This window comes from Nothoprocta perdicaria, unplaced genomic scaffold (genome assembly GCF_003342845.1).
Source record: "Nothoprocta perdicaria isolate Ctin4 unplaced genomic scaffold, notPer1 scaffold_391, whole genome shotgun sequence".
Classification (NCBI taxonomy): Eukaryota; Metazoa; Chordata; class Aves; order Tinamiformes; family Tinamidae; genus Nothoprocta; species Nothoprocta perdicaria.
This window is the reverse complement of record NW_020455634.1, coordinates 70,327-91,379: the sequence shown is the minus strand read 5'-3', so window position 1 is coordinate 91,379 and position 21,053 is coordinate 70,327. Positions and strand designations below refer to the sequence as shown.

At 38.2% G+C, this 21,053-nt stretch overlaps 1 protein-coding gene across 1 annotated transcript in view; it reads right to left on the bottom strand.

Annotated features, from left to right (window-relative positions):
- Positions 1 to 271: 271 nt before the first annotated feature.
- SYNJ1 (synaptojanin 1) overlaps positions 272 to 21,053 on the bottom strand; it is a 59,830-nt gene continuing 39,048 nt past the window's right edge. The window contains exons 21-31 of the mRNA XM_026044951.1: positions 20,634 to 20,712; positions 19,448 to 19,610; positions 18,019 to 18,225; positions 16,919 to 17,047; positions 16,289 to 16,327; positions 11,306 to 11,353; positions 9,442 to 9,480; positions 9,279 to 9,349; positions 6,578 to 6,686; positions 5,623 to 5,840; positions 272 to 1,212 (exon numbers count right to left, since the gene is read on the bottom strand). Coding sequence (XP_025900736.1) covers positions 367 to 1,212; positions 5,623 to 5,840; positions 6,578 to 6,686; positions 9,279 to 9,349; positions 9,442 to 9,480; positions 11,306 to 11,353; positions 16,289 to 16,327; positions 16,919 to 17,047; positions 18,019 to 18,225; positions 19,448 to 19,610; positions 20,634 to 20,712 — 1,948 coding nt within the window. The 3' untranslated portion in view covers positions 272 to 366. The remainder of the gene's footprint in view (positions 1,213 to 5,622; positions 5,841 to 6,577; positions 6,687 to 9,278; positions 9,350 to 9,441; positions 9,481 to 11,305; positions 11,354 to 16,288; positions 16,328 to 16,918; positions 17,048 to 18,018; positions 18,226 to 19,447; positions 19,611 to 20,633; positions 20,713 to 21,053) is intronic.

Genomic DNA, 21,053 nt, shown 5'->3' with positions numbered 1-21,053 from the left:
CAGAATCATCTCAAATGCCTCAAATGCACACAGAATCATCTCAAAAAAGGGGCAATGGGTGCAAGCTGAAACACAGGAGGTTCCATCTCCATGTGAGGAGGAACTTCTTCCCTGTGAGGGTGCCAGAGCCCTGGCACAGGCTGCCCAGGGAGGCTGTGGAGTCTCCTTCTCTGGAGATCTTCCAAACCCGCCTGGATGCCGCCCTGTGCCCCGTGCTCTGGGTGTCCCTGCTGGAGCAGGGGGTTGGACTGGMTGATCCCTAGAGGTCCCTTCCAACCTTGAAGATTCTGTGATTCTGTGAAATGCCCAATTATTCTACTGGATAAATGTAGCAACAAACRTGACCTCTTATATTTTTGAACACATCTATCTTTCTGTAAAATCTTGCGTTGGTGACACCTTAGGTGCTGAAGAAGCGAAAGGATCGGCAGGGGACCTGTTGCTGCTGATTCTTGATGGCAAAGGAGGTGCAGGTGGCCGTCTTGCTGGCAATGTGTAGAAGCAATCTGTAGAACTTTTATTCCAGTCATGACCAAAGGTAAAGTCTGAGCCGAGAAAAGTATTTTGTTCAGTGCCCAGCAAATCTGGGGATCCAGCTGACCTCCTGGAACCGATTTGCTTAAAATCTGGAACACTTTTAGATGGCTTTAGCTTTGCATTGAAATTCTCCTCGTCGTCGTCAAACGTTACCCACCCTTTGGGCTGGGCACTCTTTCCCACGAAAGATCTACTTTGGAAGCAAAAATTGTTTTCAAAGACATCAACAGAAAACACAGGCTTGCTCGTAGCGCGAGTCGGGGGCCGCAGGGAGGGGAAGGGGTTGCAAGCGGCGGGTCCTTCTAGGACGCGTGAAGCTACTTCAGATTCCCGGGTTTCTGTTCTAAAGGGGTTTCCAGCATTGGGAATTCTTTCGGCGAAGGGATTTGTGCAGCTCAGTCCAGCGAGGAAGGGGTTTGGAGCGCGCTCCGGGGACGCGTTGGAGGTCGGGAGAGGCGGCGCTGCTGGCGTGCGGTCTGCGGGGCTCCAGGGACCGGCGAGTGTCCGCGCTGCGGGAGGCAACGGCGCCGGCTCCTGCGGGCTCCGCGTTGGACCGGGCGGCGTCGGAGCGCACGTCTGCATCGTGGACACAAGCAGCTTAAAGGACAAATCTTCAAAGGGGTCGCTGTTGGACTGCGTCCCCAGCTTCGGGCCACAGGTCCCGTTGGGCTTAATCTGAAAGGAAAAAAAGGTGCTTAATAATCGGGGGCCTGTTTATTTTTATTTTTAAGATTCTTAGTAACTCCCCATTTTGCACTGCTCTATTAGAAGAAAAGCAGCTCTTAGCCTTAACCTGCAACGTCAGTACAACTTGGCTGCAACTTGCACAATGTGCTCGTATAAAACGACTGCTTCTCTTCAGGAAAACCTCAGCCCTTTAGTTCTTTGCTGAAGAAAATCCTACTAGTCGTTAAACACAACTTGTCCTCCTTAATTCTACTTCATGCAGCTCAGTTCTAGTTGCAAGCACATAACATCATATTTGAAAAATCTTAAAGAAACCTGGAAAACTACGCTGCATTCTAAACAACTGATAACTGAGCACAGATACAGAGTAAAAAGTTCTAGCTTCACTGTCTGAGATTTTACAAAGCTGATGTTACAAGCAATTTTKAATCATCACGATGAAAGGAAAAATTAGTGTTATTAGTATTTGCATTTTAGGCATTTTTATGTTGACCATTGCATTTATAGATATCATCTTTATTTCTTCATATGTGCAATCATCAGCTTTGAGGATGTGACTTTTCTTAAAAAATACATTATATTTTTAAGTGGCAAGTTATCATTGTTTAGAATAGTACCAAATGGAGAAGACACTGTTTTCTCCATGCAACTTCCTCATCTTTTAAAAACAAAATATTCCCTTTTTTATAAATTTCTTCAAATAGCAGTGCACCTTTCATATCTTGCTGCAACTGATCARAGAGGATGAATACCCACTGTTGATCAAATACTCATACCAACAGAGGAGGGTGCAAACTTCCACCTTATGAAGCTAATGCAAAGCAATTAATTCAAAATAGCTACTCTTTTGAATTTCACAAACAAATCYCTCATTTTAATGCACCATTTCAGTACACCCATATATTCTGCCTTATCTTTTTCTTAGAGATGAGAAACCTGTCTACTARTGTTTTGTTCAACTGTGACACTAACTAGAAATATCAACTAAAATATTATAATAGTTTATCTTCAGTCTTTAAAAATCTTTTTACTGCATTTCCTGTGGACAGTTTAGCACATGTCTCTACATGCCACTTACTACTAACATGCTTTAAAGACAGTCAGGCCTAATAAAAGCAATGGAAGTTGTTCCCAATGTTTCTATCCCAGTGTGTTTTTCATTTTTAATTGYAGTTGTAGTGGTTGGTGGCACCAGCAAAGCGGGCCATGTGTTCTGGCGCTGCCAAGTGCACACAGCCCTGGTGCTACTGCATCACAGAGCTTCTGTCACAGCTGGGGACTAAATAAGAAAATGCTACGTGTATTATAGGTGCTTTGGAAAATAATATAATTAATATATTAGAATATGAAAGGCATCAAATAACTATGGGGGAAAATATAGGGGAAAATGTAACTTGGAACAAGCTTTCACAGTCCTATCCTGAGTAATCAAGTAATCAGAAAGTACAGAATCCCAAAGTAATTGTTAATCCCTGCTACTCTTGAACTACAAGGAAAATTTGGTCTCCAAAAATCCTGGAACCAAATGTTTTTAAGTTTTCCAAAGCATAAAGTTCCAAAGCTTCCTACAAACAAATGAAAAAGCCTGATATATTTTACTTTGGGTAAAAGTAACTTCTCTATTGTTTGGGAAAGGTGAAACATGGGAATTATTCTGAAAAAAATGTAAGATTGCAGTTGCATCAGGATTCATTTGTATTCAGGAGAAATGTTAATTCCAACATCTATTCTTTTTTTTTTGCCCCCTCCCAAATGAGACTCGATCAGTAGATTCAGCAATGACTGAACAACATAGGCAAGATTCCAGTTGTTTCATAAAAGATGATGAAGCAAAACAGTTGCTGCGGTTGCTAGTAGATACAGTTAACAGTATCGATTTTTATTGCATTGTGAAAAGAAAAAAAGCAGGCTATGGTATGACAGTCAATTCATTAATGTGGACAGGTGATTTTGACGTGGATGAGACTGCAGATGTATGAAGACGAGATTCATACATCTTTCTGCTTGAGGAGATGGAGACCACATACAAATTGGTAAAGAGTCAGATACCTGTTACCCTGAYGGTTGCTCCTGCTTGTGGGAGAGAAACAGACATCAAAGGAAAGACAGTTAGGAAGAAAATCCAAGTAACACATCAACCTCAYGTTCAAATATTTTAAGCTCTAGCAAAAACATTTTGGGGGACAGGAATACAAAGTAAAAACATTTATCACGCAACACACTATAACAAATTTTAAGTTTCTGTTGTATTCTACTGCAAAGTTTTTATAAGATTTAACTTTAGAATTAAAAAAAAATCCATCTCTGGTCCTTTTTTATTCTTATTTTTATACCAGCATTCAATGAGCAGATGACTGGTGCTTGTTTTCAGAGACAGAAACAGAAAAGAACAGAACAGAAAACACACAAACAGAGAAGCACTGTGGCTCTTACTCTGAGAACTGTGTTGGTACAGTCACCCTCTGCAGAAATAGTTTCAACCCGAAAAGCTGTAAGATTCCTCTAACAAAAGCTAAATTCCCCTTAATTTACAATAAAGAAAATCACCCAGTTATTAGTTATTTATTACTTTGGGTTTTTTTTCAGTATATGGCTTGGTAATCTACAGAGTCCTGAACAATTTCACTGTATATCATGAATTATTTTTATAGGGAGAGATTTAGGTTCTTAATAATCATAGTCAAGCTTTGAAATCAAAGGATGGGTTTAGATTCCAGTAACTCTCAAAATATATTTTTTTAATTTCCTTAAAGGCCTCTTCTTGGAAAACTTCCTWTTTATAAGTGGTAATCAAGAAATGAAAAGTGATTTAATTAAAAGTCTAAAAAAAGGAGGAAAAAAAAAATCCCAAATGTAACCCAGCCTAACTCAGAGGCAATAAGAAAAGTTCAAAATAGGCCTTTTTTTTGGTCTCTGTTGTGAATGCAGAGGCTGCATTAATCAAAAAAAATGTCAGTACAGAGAAGAGAAAAGAATAGCTATTTGAACGATTTTAAAACTACCTGGCTTTGGCACTGTTAACTAAATAGTCACGTAACTAAATAGTTATGCAAATSAGAAAATCTATTAAAATTTTTTCAGGTTATTTCCAGTACCTTGTACTCTGTATTATTCTCTACTGGCAACGCTTCCTACCCTTAATAAACTGCAGTCTTAATATTCTACTTGTACATTCAAAAATAAAAATATTCTCCCTTTTCTTTGTCCTAAGTTTCCACAATGAAGTTAAAAGCAAAGAGAGGAGAGGAGCAGAAAGAAAGGAAGACCATTTAAAGATTTTCTACTGGAATTTAAAATCCTCAGCTCACAGAGGACTGGATTTGGCTGTTTCGGTTTGGTACAAAGCAGACGCTCCCTAACTGCTCCAGGGAAAGTGCACTTAGGATATAGAGAGAAGAKAAAATTGGAAACACTGACTTGAAACCTATCATTGTGTTGTAACAAATATCCACACTGAGCATGTTTGAAAAATTCCAAAAAGCAAATTCCCACTTGGTATAAACATGATACAAATCTATCAGCTTCAGAATTTGCACTCTTACTCACGCAGAAGATAATCAATACTGTAAAACCTGGAAGCTTTTAAATGCCTTTAGTAAAGGCATTTAACCCAATGTGTATATAAACTACACTGAAGATCTACTTTTTTTTTTAAATAGCATTTAATAGTATATTTTTATAGTATTTAATAGTACATATTTTAAATAGTATTATAGTAGAATTTTTTAAAACAGTAGTAAGAAACAACATGTTTCCCTAAAAAAAAAGTGGTTTTTTTTGAAAGCAACACTTTAAACAGCCCCACAGCACAGAGTATCAATGTCGCCATATTACCTTTTCAGATTATTTTGATACGTTTTATGCTTTAATTGACACTGGGGAGTGGGGAGGATAAGTGCACTTCTTTTAGGTAAATTAATAATTAAGTRATTGTCATCCCTCAATGAATTATCAGGAATATAAAGCACCATGAGATYTCTCATGAGATCTATAAAGCTTATYGGACATTCAAAGACCTGTTAGCTAGTTTCTCCAAAGCTCGGTTAATACATTTGTGTAATGTGAGCTTACATTACTTACACTGTGTATTTTTCTGTATAAAGTTGTCAAATGACCACATAATTGCAGGAGTAAGTTGTCTGTAAGTTGTAAGACTGTCATAACAAATCTTCAGTTAAATGTTTAGCACTTGGGACACCAGTTATTCACAGACAATATAAAAGGCATTGAGCGTCATCTTATCAGAGCCTGCTGAGCTTTGGATGCAGTCCTTCAAGCTTCCTCTTGGCTTCTGCTTGCCTGCTTTGGGGCGTTCCCAAGAGCCTGGCGTACACTGCAAGCTGTGTGGATCTGCATGGAGAAGCACCACCCACAAACAAGGCTCTTCTCTTTACTCACCTGCGGCTGTGAGGGAGCAGAGTCCGAAGGCAAACTGTGAGCTGATCTGCTGCGAGGAGGCGGCTGCGGGGGAGGCTCCAGGCTGTGCGGGRCGCTTGCCTGAGGGGGATGTGACGACACGGGGATCAGGGGCTCCTGCATCCTTAGGACGGGCTGCGTGGTGGCGGGGGAAGGTCCAGCAGCCTGAGGCTTTAGTGGTTCAGGAAGCAAGGGCGAGCCTGCAAGTATATTTTCAGTGCTTTTAATTGTAAAGAAATGTTAATAAAGCCTTGCAAAGGGGATGAATGAAAATATGTGGGTGTGGAAGGATCAGACAGAGTTGTAGAAAAAGGACTGTAGGAACGGCAAGTGTTCGTGGCAACTAGTTCTCAGAAGCCCAGCATCCCCTCACATCTACAATAAAAATGACTATTTTAGATGCAACAGAGAGTACTATAGATACAAAAAAGAAACAGCATTCAAGCAATTTTTAAATGTACTTGGGTTGTATTTAAATGCATTTTGGAAGTCACTCTTATAAGAAGTCTATTTTGAAATTAATACACTGAGAAAAACCACTTTATCTTCTAGTTTATAAAGTGTCTTTGAAAGTTGATATACTCTTATATAAGAATATAAATATTCTTCCAAATACCATGATTATGGAGCAACCACAGTGAAGAAATGATCCAGTGATCAACCTCTAYGATGTGACACAGCAATATTCCCAGATGAGAACCCACTAATCAATGAGTTCTTTTGACGGGCTGAAACTGGTGGATCTAAATCTCCACTGACTACTGTCTATTTCCATGTAAGGGTTTACAGCACCAGAAACTGCATTGAAGAACCTTCATTTCTAGTGAAATAAACAAGCCAGTTGTAGCATGCAAACCTCTAGACTGGGTAGTGACAACCTAACTATACCTACCTGGCCCTTGCACGTTATTTATCCTCCAGAAGAAATAAAACTTACCCCTTGGTGGTTCAGCAGGTTTGGCCTGAGGTTCAGATGCTGGTCTTCCCCCAGAGGGACGGACATGGCTTTGTGGTGCACTAATAACTCCAGCTCGAGGTGGAATAGTCTAAAATAATCATTGGTAAAAAGAAATCATTTTTAATCTACTGTGGATCTACGGTCATCTACTGGGAAATAACTCAGGGAAATTAGGATTCTATGAAAAACCAACTGTTTGATGGTAATATTACACGCATACATAAGCAAAGAGTATTTTCACAGAACATTATTCAAACCAAGTAATTTTTACAACTGACTTCAAATTTGTATTTACCAGTGCAGGAAGTTGAATCCAATTAGTTCAGAAATTATCATATTTATTAATTTAATAGAATTAGTAAATGAATTATATCTCAGTCTGGGACTTGTGYTAAGCAATAAAAAGCAGCAGTGTTATTTGGGGATGGAAAAGATGTCATAAGAATGCATTGATAAACTACTGTCAATCTAAACTGTAGATGTCCTCCAATTTTTAGACTGTAGTTATAAGCTCCATTTGCAAATAGCTGCTGCATTGAATTTTATCTGTCAAAGAACCAAGATATGTATTATAAACATGCTTATCTATTTCTTTCAAGATTCATGTTTGTATGTTAGAAAAAAAAAAGAAGGCTCATGAGACAAGATAATGTTTGTAAAATTTCTGTTTTCTCTAAAATTTATGTCCTTGATTTACCTATGCCAAACCCTTCGACTCCCTGCCAAATGCCATCCTTGATCTTCCCTGCTCATCCTGGGTATCTCACTTTTTCCAGGTGCACGCACTCTRTAACCTCTGACCGCACTGGCCTTGGTTGAATCTGTCTGCAACTTGCTAAATGCTTCACACCCCCTAAGCCTCAAGCCACCCAAACCTCTCCAATCTCTTCCTTTTGACTGCCAGGATGCATGTGGTCATTCCTTTGCCTTTGGATGGTGAGAAGGTAGGCAGAAGTATGTGGGATTAAATTCCAAAATGTATACCCCAAAAAATAGCTCCATACAACAGTAACAAAAGAGGAACAGAAACAAAGGTTAAAATAATCCTCAAGGCACTTCAGGGGAAGCCCAGCACCCTGTGGCTACTGTCCCTGGTCCTGACAGTCTTCTAAACTAAATGCTATCAATAAATAAAAAAGAAAAAGAAAAAAAAAAGAAAAAAAAATCATGAATCTCAGCTTGGAAATGTGAAGTAGAGTCAACCTAAATCTGAGAAAATAATAATAATAATAATAATAATAATAATAATAGTGCAGATGTCTTTTTTTTTTTTCAAAGCCTCTAAATGGTACTTACTTTCTTGCCTTTTTTTTTTAGAAAAGAAAATCTTAACATGTGCAAAGAAAGAGATCTGGTCAGCTTTGTCTTCACAAGTTACACTCGCAAACACAGAGCGGGGCCTTTTCTAGAAACTGGGCAGCACCTCTGCCATTAGCCAGCCTGGGCACTGAGGCAGGCTCAGTGCAGGCAAAGAGCTTTTTTGGTCTTGTTCATCTCAATAATCTGCATCTAGTTCATTCCAAGATACGGATTTCTATGTGCCAGATGATTCTATTCAGTCACTTTGGTTTAGAAATGGCAGATGCCAACTGGGCTCCAAGTTACAGAACAGACARGTATATGGGGGCAAATAGCTCTCTCACACTGTGTTATACTGTGTTCACTTCATCCAAAATTGAGAAAAGTACCCGTTACATTTTTTGGGATAATAATGAAGYGCAAAGATAAAACCGCGTCAGAGACCAATCACTGCAAGAATCCATCTTTTGGAGAAAAATCACTTAACACAGAGTGATTTTGATGGCAGCCTTCAATAGCAGTTTTTAATCACTTCAGTATTTTATAATACTGCAGGGCAAAAGCAAGAGCAGCAAAGCACAACTCTTTTAAGCCCTTTTGGGTCCCTGTGTTCCTTATCCTGTCAGTGTCATTGTGAACACCAGACCAAAAGGAAGAGACAAACGCCTAAGAGAAGGAAAATAAAGTTTTCTAATTTCTAAGAAATTGATAAGAAGCCACTTAAAAAWTTAAATTAGTTCATGAAATTTTGCTGCTTTTTAGTCTCTAAGACACCAAAGAAAACGGAAGCATTGCATTGTATATGTCAGAGAGAGCAGACCTGCTACAATAGGGGGAACAGAGTGTGCACAGACACTGTGGTTGATGTAGATACAGAAAGTGAAGCTTTTCAAGCCGCTGAAAAAAAAAATCTCTCTAAAATACAGTGAAAATTCTAAATAACTATAAAAACACAATAACGTTTCTAAGTAATTATTTAAAAAGACCCACAGCTGTTGCATTAGAAAGGGAGAAAGTGTTTCAAGTTCCCTATTTGCTGCTGTTAAGCAAAATAGGGTAGATCATCTTCTACTTCTCGATTTCTCTTTTTAGGGAAGTATTCAAACTTTCAAAAATCTTTCATACAATAAATGTAAAATAAACCACAGAACTAATATTCGTGCATAGCTGAATGTTTCACTTTTACATGCTGCATCTTATCAAAATTAATTGATTAAAACAAGGCACAAAATCCCATTACAAATCAAGAAATGGAGATATAATTTATCAACTGCCTGAAGGCAATCAACTGCTCTCAGGATGCACACATTAGCACAGCAATAAGGTATGTAATAAAATATAGAAACTTAGGAGGAAAGTTATTTTAAGATAGAATACCTACCGGTCTGGTTGTGCTATATCCAGCAGTTCCTGCACTTGAAAATCCAGTTGAAGGTGGAGCCTGACCACGAGCTGTAACAAAGGTATTGGAGACAGCTRACTTAGAACACACATCAATCCCCAGCTTTCCCGTATTATTATTACAAAGCATGGACCTGTATTACCTAAATTATCTTTTCTTTGTGTTCCAGGACTTTTTTGTGCTTTGAAGCATGCAAAGAAAAAAAAAATTCAGATTATCTTCGTTAAATCAGCTACACACTGATATTACATAGTAATGATACATTATCACTCATGGAAATGGGAGTAAATAGACACCATTAGTGACTTTTTAAAAGTTGTTTCAGATTAATGTCCACTCATAAGCTGAACTGTTACATTGGCACACACTTTTTCATTGATAAATGTCAAATAATTTGGCCCTTGTTATTGGCCCTTTGTTGCAAATTTGGCTCTTTGTTGCAAATACTGCAACAAAGCAATATTTGTGGCAAGCTGGAGATGCCCACATTCACAGGTAGCCTGTTTTCTGAACATTTCCAGAAGTTGCTTTCCTTTGTGGTATATTCTTCAGGTATTCTAACAGCAACCTTTAAAACAAAGAAATTTGATATAATGTGCTGATTCAATAGAAACCAGGTCACCAGTATAGTGCACCTGTAACTATAGATAGTTTAGCAACCTACAGAGTCTTTACTAAAGYTCCTGTGCCTGCTTTTCTTGTTTATGGGACAAATGCATTAAAGTATCACCCTSAGCATTTACCTGCTGATGACAAACCCTCTATGCAGAAATTCCTGTTGGGAAGTGCAAGATATGAAATAGTTTCTTCAGACAAGTGCACAGTTTTGAACAAGCAGAGGAGACTGGGGATTCTGGCTTGCATTTCTGCTGTCTGTGCACAAGGAAGGTATAAAAGGAGGAACACTCAGTGGTAGCTCAGACACTCGGTTTATCAMATCAGCTTCCTTGTAAGAAAGCAGTGGCTTACGAGGGCCAGATACCGTTTCTGGGTACAGTTCTCAGGAGACAGTAGAGCAACTTGGTCTAGTCCTAGTTTCAGAACCTACTCTAGTTCACTCTGCTGGGAGCATGGAGGTTGGCCTTGCTGGGAGCATGGAGGTTGGCCTAGACGACCTCCAGAGTTTCCTGCCAACCACAAATTTTCTGTGAAAATAATATTTTTATCTACTTAGGAAAAGAAAAAAAAAAAAAAAAAGGCGAACAAACAAACAAAAAATATAGCCGGAATCATTTAGAACTACATGTGAGACTGATCTGATTACATAATTGTGTCTATAGCAGGACTTCCATTGCTATACCTATGTTTGCTGCCAAGGGTCATATTCTGAGGGGTGGGCAAGAAACCCTAAAACAGAGCTCTGCTGGCACTGGTAACGTGGGAGCCACTCAGGATGACCTGGTGGTTCCAGACAGAATAACACCAGAGAGATGCTTCCCATAAATGTACATCCCATATATTTAGGCAATCAAAATACAGATGTCGTGCTCTTTAAGAAGAGCTAAAATAGGGTAAATTATTTTAATGGCAATTTGTTTCCTCGGAACATATGGGCATAAGTAGTTTTTATGAAAAAAAAGGCTACTGAGATTTCTGATTCATAGTTACAGATATATTTCTATATCTAGATATATTACAGATATATTTCTGATTTATAGATACAGATTATTTGTGCAAGTAGTGAGCCAAAGCCACCAAAATTTAGCAAACGAGTGGACTTCAAAAAATAAAATCACTGTAACTCTCTCTGACGTTCAGCCTTCTTCCTTTTTAGTGCAGTCTAAGTTTTCAATGTATTTTTCAGAGACAAACACAGCCTTCTAAAACATTTCACACCCTCACTGAAAAGCAGCAAGCAATTTGCCTATCTGAACACTGTTAAACAAAAGCAAAAAGATCCTATAAAATAAATGCCTTAATAAATCTTCCTTYAATATCACAAGGGCAATAATGTTACTCAGCCATTGAATTAAAATGGTTCTAGAATACAAAAATGGTTATGTTACCTTCTATTTCTCGCCTAGCTACCCCAGGACTGGGAGGAGCTCCAAGACCTTTTCAGAGAAAGAAGAGAAGCTGTAYATTGCATGAGGAAAGCAGCAGACTGAGAAAGCAAAACCAGACAGGAGCTGCCACAAGCCAGCTTTACGTAAGTGACTGGATTGCAGCTACTTGTAGGAGATAACTGTTCACGGCAGCATAAGAAAAACAGACTGATATGAAAGGGATCAACAAGTAAGCTCATGTTTAGAAACACAGTTGCTTCACTTTTACATTACAGTTGAAAGAGAATAAAGAGAATTTCCTTTTTTTTTTTTTCCCTTCCCTCTCCAGTATCACACTCCCCAAGCTTTTGTAAACCCAGAGTGTCAATCTTGAAACTCTTCTGAAACAGACTGCATACTTATACTCAAATTCTTGAGAACAACCATCTCAGTTGCACCTTGCAACATGAAGACGGCTCCCTGTACTTCAGGARGTCTGCTGTATGTTGCTGCCAAGACTACATTTGAAAAAGCAAGTTTATGGAATAAATAAGTCTGCCACTTTATGTAACGTATGGTACCCTGCAGAAATGTATCATGAAGTTATCTYCAAGCAGCACTTTGTGCTTGGGAAAGCTGTATCAACCGGTGCAGAGAATACCTGCAGTGAATTGTTGCAGTTCGGATTGAGAGAAAGAAGATTTTCAACCACGCATAAGCAAGCTGAATTATGCGGATTGTGCCATATGATCAAGCATATAGAGGGTCCATAAAATTTTATGATACAAAGCACAGCAGAGTAGAGGTGACACCAGATGGTAGGCAAGGAGGAATCCCTAAGGCATGCGTAGAGGAAAAAGTAACAGCAACATCTGGCGACTCCGGAGCGGCTGGCGAGCAGCTGAGGAGAGGGGCTCAGGAATCCTACCTTAAAGGCAACTTTGGCCTTAGCCATGACCCAGCCTCACGCTTTCTCATCACGTGCCAATGTGCGGCATCTGCTCAGGAGCTCTCTACCATCTGGAAGGAGTGCTGTGAATTTTGTCAGATACGGGTGGAGGTGTCACTCTGGRTAGGAACAGTGAAGGCTGCAGATGGGGCTGGTGTAACTATCTCCAGGGATGCCAAATCCCTGSTTTTGCTGAACTCTGAACACTGGCACACGGAATATATTCTGGATGGGCTGAAGCTCTGCCAATTCACCTTACACTTCCATCCCAGAAGTTCATGACAGTGACTCCTCTTGCCTGAAAAGGAAGCAGCACTGAAGAAGGTTGAACAGGCAACATTTGTAAGGAGGAGGAGGGCGCTCTCTGAGGGGACTTCATCACTTTCCAGTCCAACCTCTGCCTTTCTGTGCAGCCCAGAGGAATCCCGGGGGAGAACAGAAAGTGCTAATCCATGGGCTGGGAGAAGGCCAGCTTCCAGCTGGAGGAAACAACAGAAGGGCAGAGCGCTGCTCAAAACCCTCACATCATCTCACTAGCGTGGGGCACTGCAACCAGCTGAGCAGAGTTCAACTGCTGAACCCTTCCAAGCACTGAGGCCTGAAGCTCTCTGTTCATCTCAGGGTATTTATGGGAAGGGGTGCCACACAGCTTCTTCAGGAGCAGGGAATTGGCCTGCACATCTCACAGATCTTCTGCACTTGCACCTCTGAGAGCTCACCTCATACTTTGAATAGGTATTTTCAGGATGACCTCACATTTTACGCAAGATGATTAATAAAGTTGACTCCTTTCAAGGGAAGGAAGGGAGGGAACCTCTTTGACCATAACATACTGCCATGTTCCTGTATTGGTATAACACACAGAAGAAGACTTCTGTGCGTAAGGGCTTAAAGGCTTTGTGAGTTAAAAGATATTCATTATATGAGGGAGAAATGGCATATACTGGGAACATCAAATATCCCAAATGCCACTTATTAACAACATTGTAATAAAGCAAAATTATTGTGTTAGGGTAACGCTATCATGGTTGGCATTACAAGAGGATTTTCATCTTAAAGATAGTGAAAAACATACATCTGCACCTGAAACACATTTTCTGGGTATGAATCTTAACAGTTACTGTAATTTGCATATGGCTTAAAAGCTCTAGTGCAGTTGGAAATAGTGTTTTGCAGATGAAGATACCACATATTTGCTTTACAAAAGCAGCATTTTAAGGAAAGAAGTTAGATATATGCAGAAAAAAAATCTGTGCCTAATGCCCTGAAATCTTTTACACAAAACTGCACGTTCTGTAAAGGTTACATTTACACATTAGCTTAATTGAACATAAAGCAACTCCAACTTTTCATAAAATGTGTACATATTTCTGAATATGCATAYGTGTATATTTCTGAAATCTAGGCTATATGGCTACATTTGAAGACTGAAATTACTCATTTTAATATTAAAGCTCCTTGTTTCTTCCATGCTTAAATATCATATGATTAATGGCTCCTTGGATGCATGTACTTTCACAGTTTAACCAACGAGAATTTCACAGAATATTAACCTTAAAACTCTATTTCTGAGGCTGCTTATATTTATTTGGAAGATAATTACAGTGAAAAATGTAATGCATTTTACCCTAGTTATTGTATATACTGAAAGTACTATGCAGTCTCTCAATCTTAACCCAATTTCAACAGTTTAATCTGACAGCAAAAGACAATTTTAAGCCTCTCCTACAGTAACCAGGGAAAGTCCGAGTATTATTATTAAAAAGCGGGAAGAAAAAAATATTTCATTTAATAACTTTATTAAACTATTAATATTCAATTATTAACATTAATAAGTTATTAATGTTATTAATAAAATTATTAAGTTATTAATAATATTAATAACTTTATTAAAGTTATTAATAACCTTGAATAACTGACAACTAATGACATACTTTGCAATATTCTGTAAGAAGTTGCTCTTCATCGTGTATAAAAAAACAYCTTGGGTAACTGCAGTGCAAAACCTTGATTTTGAATGATAAACAATCAAGACCTTACACTATCCTCAAGGGGATTTTTTTGTGCTAACAGACAAAAGCTCTGCACTTTGAAAATCTTTGCTAAAAGCATATAGCCCTGTTTCAGCCAGAGCTTGAATTCTGAGCTACTCCTGATAGCCAAACACTACTAAAACTTAGACGTCCACTTTCCATTCCCATCTTTAAAGCAGAGTGAGCCATGAGAAGAAATGTCATGCACAGTGGAAGGAGAGAAGCAGTCAAAAGCTGACAACATGTGAGCAAAAATTTAAACTGCTCAACACTTAAAGGCATCATCAATGTCACTTCGCACGTGCTAGGAGAAGTCATACCTGGGTATTGCCACTGTGTTCCAGGTAAGAAAAAGGCAGATRCAATTTACCCAAGCACAATAACATATTATTAACCTTTATATTATATAGTATATAACATTTATACTGCGCTACTTTGCTCAGAGCCAAGCTCAGGTACCACTGAAAAGCAAAGCCTTACAAATGTACTTTATGAGTGGAAAATGAAGAGGTTAGTAAAAATGGAATGAGCTTGAGGTTAGAATAATAACTGATAAAATTTATTACAATCTCTTCTACATGCTTGCATGAACACAAGTTAGACTTCTTTATACAAAGCTATAACAGGAAAGAGTAAAAAGAAAGCTTCTCTTTGCACAATTGAGACTGAAACTAAGCAAACAGGATTGTGTCAGTGCAAATAAAACTATACAGGACAGGTGGTGCAATGAATTAAAACTCACATATCTTGTCTGTTGTGTATAAACTGGCTATTTCCTAGAATGAAAGTATTTTAAATAATAGGAAATACTTCAAACAGCTACAGGTAGTAACAAATGTGTATCTTATGCACATTGCTGGTCCAAAAAGCAGAACAACTTAGCTGATGTTTATATACTATGTAAATTTTTTCTGCAAAATTCCTTCTTTCCTGCCAACTGAGTAGCAGTCTTTGAAAAGCCATTAAGAAAATATTCCAGAACCAGTAACTAGTCTCACTCCATCCCATGTATTAATGAGCTGACTTAAGTCCAAACAGAACAGCTCATTTATGTAACAAGTGACAAAAAGGGACAAAGACTGGCTTCAAGAAGGAGCACTTCTTAGAGTAAGATTCATTATAAAATGCAAAACCAGATGAAGATGGAAAAAAAACAACTTGCCTGAAGGAGTGATAGGGCTTCAGCATTACCAAAAAGGCAGGAATTAGCTAAGGGAGAACTTACTTTAAGACTTTGTCACTTAGTTAAGTCTTGCAGTTCTTGAATGCCTTTTAAAATAATTGAATGAATTCCTTTGTTAAATCTGTGCTTCTTAATTTCCTGCACTCTGAGGAGCTTAAGCTAGAAGCTAGAGCTTAGACYAGATGGGTAAGACCTGGGAAGGGAGGAAATGCCAAATGAAAACTCACTCCTGCACACTGCTCCCAGGAACTACAGATGTTTCATGCCCCCAGGAAGGGCTTCAAGGCACATTTTAGAGAGTCAGCCATAGAGCACGGGCTACCCAGACACAGTCAGCCTGGAAACATACACAGCTCAGTGATGTGGAGCTCTCTGTTAACTGGTGATCATCCAGGCTAGGGCAGTAGTTTCAACCTCAATAATTAATGGGTAATCACTGCAAGTAGCTACAATCAATTCCCTCCACAATTCTACTTACAGAGTACGGAATAAAAATGATTTTGACTGTTTTGATCTTTGACTGTTAAGTGCCAGGACAGCTTTCACAAAAAGAGCATATACACTGAGTTGAGAACATATACACTCTGACCAGGAAAAAGTAGTAAAAGCCTGGAATAAGTTTAATCTACCTAACCACAACACACCAGCTCCCAAGAGAAATACCTTTCTACTTCAAGTGAAATGTAATTAAGAAAATAGATACAGACTCTGAGAAGAAAATTACCCTTAAAAATTACTGGTTTTTATACTTTGGACACCATTATATTAAATATTGTCACAACGGCCTACCAYAGTAATTCTGCTATGTAGTCATATTTGAAAACAATTAAAATCGTTACCTCCAAATTCTTTTCTAGCAGGTGCAGGACTCCTACCGCCTTACAGTGTTTAAGAAATGAGTGCAGCAATAATGAAAAATATGAGTACAGTAAGAGGGAAGAAAAAGAATGAGAAAGTTAAACATGACAAGGGTCAGTTTGTTCCCTATGTTGCCCATATGCTTCTGAACATCCAGTTTCTGTTAATTGTTTACATTTTCAGATGATCCAGAGGCACTCTACATTAACATTTTGGATGTAGCAAAATGCATATTTACTGATACCCAAACTAAAGGAACAGGAATCAATGAACGCAAAAGATAATTTATCTTTTACTTCAAAAAGTGAAATGCTATAAACAATGAAAATGTAAAAACACTGGTGTAGAAAGTACATTCATAAACAGTGAAAATAAGACTACAAAAGTTATAACTTATTCACTAAGCAGAGATGATAATACCTAATTATTGCTAGAAAGTGCTGTTATTTCACATCAWAATTTGACTACTAAATGCATAAGTCAAAATTTTAGAGAAAACCAGGTATGTTCCACTGAAGCCCAACCCTCAATTCCCCAAATATGCAGTTGTAGCTTCTCACAGACGTGAATCCAAGTGTCCCTGACCTGCTGATACAGGGGCCCTGCCTTACCTGACGGCGGAGGTGGCCTCTGTGGCGGAGCGGGGCGCGCGGGAGGAGCAACGGGCCGAGGTGGAGGAGGACGCTTGGGCTCCAGACTCTGAGAAGACTCCTTCTGCTGGGCACCACCCTGAATTTCAGCTGTACAACCAGACAGAAACGAATGCCACAAGTAATTACCAACATCCCAATCACATAAAGACACTTCTAATAAGCAAGATATATGCACAGAGAGGGTGGTCAGTGCCCAGCACTGGGAACCATGCTGTGATTCTACAGAAGTAGARTAAGTTTCTGAGAGATGGAAAACAAGAACCACCAATGGTAAAACAAGCCTACTTCCTAAAAAAAGATTTTTGTCTCGTACTGTTTGACTAGTAAATGTTTTCCATGGAATCCTGAAYGTTCTTATAAATTGCAGAGTTCCAGATTTTGATTTTCCCCCTAACCTGTGAACTAACTACTCAGGAACAAAACGTTACAAGGAGGATGTTCTAATGGCACTTTAGCCAGCAGTCTCCTGGAGTGAACCTACTCCCAATTACACTGAAATAAACAATTTCAGAAGCCATTCAAAACATTCTAATTCCTTATGTCCATTTTGTCATTAAAATGGTGTTGGGTATAAGCAGAAACTTTTGTACTATACATTCAAGTTACAAATATACTGATTATGATTTACATATTACAATTTATAGAAGCATCCACTGAAATATAATGTATTTGAAGAGCATAACTAAAAATGAATTAGAATTCTAGTTATTAGGTAGAAAGCCTAGTAACTACATATTTTTTGAGGTGCTTCTTTAAATATGTAATGCCAAAAAATTACAGCAAGGCAGGTAATTTGCAGCAGTGCACAACAGTGGGCAGAATAATAAGAAAGACTCAGGAAATGTGGCTCTCTCACTGGAAGCTTGTCCATTAAGAATAATGAAATGATTTGCCCAGGACCGCCTATCCATAAAATACTAAATCATAACATGGATAGCCTTTTTTTATTAATAGATCTACAAACCCAATGAAAAATACGAGTAGTATTTTGCCACTGGACTAGACTGCTGCCGAATTGTTCCACATCCTCTATTAACACTGCATAATGTAATACATACAGTGTGTGGAAATGGGTGGCCCAGGGGTTTTTGTTGGTGCTCGGCTCGGCCTCACGGGGAGGGAAGGTCCATCTGAGAGCGTGGGGGATTGGCAGGGGCTGGAACGCGGTGAAGAGCTTGGGGAGGTCCCAAGACCAGAGCTTGAAGTTGGCTGGAGATGTTGAGGAAGGATTTCTTCTACTTCAGCACTATAGTCATCGATGTCACCTAAAAAAACATAAAGAAAAAAAAAAAAAACCAAGGGAGATATAGTTAAATCATTTATTCACACAAGTGGGGAAGCATGCAGTGATTCTGGATCTGGAATTTCACATAGAAAGCCCTCCTACAAACCATAAGTTCCAAAGATTTAGTTCAAGAACTAAATCTTTCTCTTTGATTCTTGCAACAAAAAATTACGAAGACTGTAGATATATTGGAACCAGCTGAAAATGCTCCAGAAGCACCASAGAGAAAATGCTGTGTATTTTTCCTACACAACTAGTGTAGGACTACAGCATAGTTCAGGCACATATGAATAGWGCCCATGCCATACCATACAGCTTCATTAATACCGCAAACCAAGTTTTGGAGATTAAACAGAATCAAACTGACCTACTTTGCTGCATTCACATATGTCTGCCTATAATGCAGAATGCCCTTAGTAAAAATGCTAATCCTTAATTTGCTGTAAAGGCTACCTGCTCTGATAGGTCCCAGGAGAGACAAAGTTGCCTCTCTTATCTCTTGTCCTCCCTCAAATCCACCACAAATGCACAAATACAATGAGTTTTAGCAACAAACTTATGCTTACCTGAGCTTGCTTGCCAAGACACAAGTCAAGATACAAGATACGTTAGTCCTGCCCCAAACTAAATGCGAAAATCATTTGTAAGTCACCTCCTTTGCTTTCATGGTGAAATAGTTAACCAGGTTCCCTCCTTCAATTGTAATGAGAATTTGGGGATTTCTCCATGATTCTTTCAGACAACCACAGCAAGTATCTATATGAAGAACACCTAGGCTCTGCTTTGCTATTATATATAGCTGCCATCTCTTTCTGCCAAAAGAGATGTCATAAAATAATTGCTTTTATTTTATTTAAGTACTCTAAAGTTGAGTATGTCCTGCTTATATTTTCTCTCTGGAAAGAGCATTAACACTGCCTGAATGAAGTGACCCTGAGAGGGCAGGTCACAGGCTGAAGTGAGAAGAATGGTAACGAATTATTAGCAAAAGCTAGTGGTACTGAAAAACTGCAAACTGCCACCAAAATTGAGACTGCTTTACAAATCGTCCAGATATTGTTGAAAATACTCTTAATTCTTAATTTGTGTGTTTCAGTTGGACGTAAACTCATTAAACTAAAGCATCAATATATGTATTAATATAACGACAATATTTAGAACCCAAGGTACTTCAAAGGTAGGTTTACTTTAATGGCACAAACCTTCCATATCATAGTCTGCAGTAACCTCGGCATCTTCACAAAGCAAAGTGGAGCTTGTTGAAGAAGGCAGCCCAACATTAATCTTCTCTAGATTCATCTCATCTTCCAAACTCCTGATCCAGTCTGGATTTTTCAAACTTATGTTTATAGTTCTTCCTAATAGCTGAATTGCCATCAGATATACATAAAATAGAGGTTTTTAGGAGTCTGAACATTAAAAACGCACATTCTATATTAGAAAGGCAAAAAAGAAATTACTAAAAGTATCAGAAAACATTAGCAGATTTATGTGACAAAACAATGACTGTGATATGTCCCAGAAAAATATAAGCATGTTATTCACTTCGTGAGGGTGATCAGGTACATTTATGTTTTTAAAACAATTGTAAATATTTAAGATTTTTTTTCCAATAAAACATAATGCCTAAAAGATTTTTTTCAGTTACCTGGAAAGCTTCTGGTTTCTTTGTTCTGATAGAAACACTACACTTTGCAAAAAGATACCAGATTTGCTTATAAACTACATTAGTGAGAATGGTCTGTATTAGAGACTGATGAAACCATAGACCTTCACTTTGCAAACTGAGGTCTCCTATCCTGGTAGAATGTCACCACTTTTAGAAAAAAAAAAACTTATAGCAGTTGTAAGGATCCATCTGCAAACATCACATTACAGAATTTAAGTCTTAAGTGCCCTAGTAGAAACTCTGCAAAAATTTGAATGGGAATTTTTTTTTCCCAAAAGTGAAATGCTGGTCCTAGGGAAGCCAATGGCAAAAGAGAAATCACTTTAAAATATCAACATGCCACCACAGGAATGCTTTATTTTAAATAATGGCAGGATACAAAAATGATAAACCAGTTTACAATATAGTCTCACAGTAAACAGTCTGCTCTGCGTTAAAGAAAACAACAGTAATAAAACAATTTTTTAAATCCCTCAGTGATGAAGATCCCCCTCAACATGGAATTTTCATTTTGCTAACAGACCTTCTGCTAACAAGGTTAAGTCTGGTACTTTTTTCAATTGGCTTTTGAAAGACAATATACTATGGAATTATCAAAAAAAAAAAGAATAGAAGCAATACACTAGAATGGAGAATGAAAATCTGTAAAAATCAATCCAGATTTCCTTAAAAATTTAGAACTTCTCTTGCTATAGGAAAATTAAGTAAATGTACTTTACCTCAGTACCATTCAGATTCATAACATTCAAAGCAGAGCTTCCTTCCAAAAAGGTTACCCACATCTTATCTTCTACAAATCTGCAAAGTAATTTGGAAATGGTAACTAAAATATTTTACCTATTATCCTTTGAAGCCTTTCATCTTAAAGGTTTTTAACACTGTATTTGATGGAGTACAATTTTCTTTATAGGTCATTCAAAAGCATGTATTAAGGTAAAAAGGCTAACTAAGCATATTCTTGCAGCATATACATAAAGCAAAAAAAGCCACAAAGTAAATATACCCTGAAATCGTTGTTCTCTTAAAAATTTATGGCTACAGTCATATATTCAGATTACTTGTATGACTACAAGTTATATATTTGCATTAGATGTTCAATTCACATTATGAACTTGGGGCCATTCCTACTCTTCCGAGAA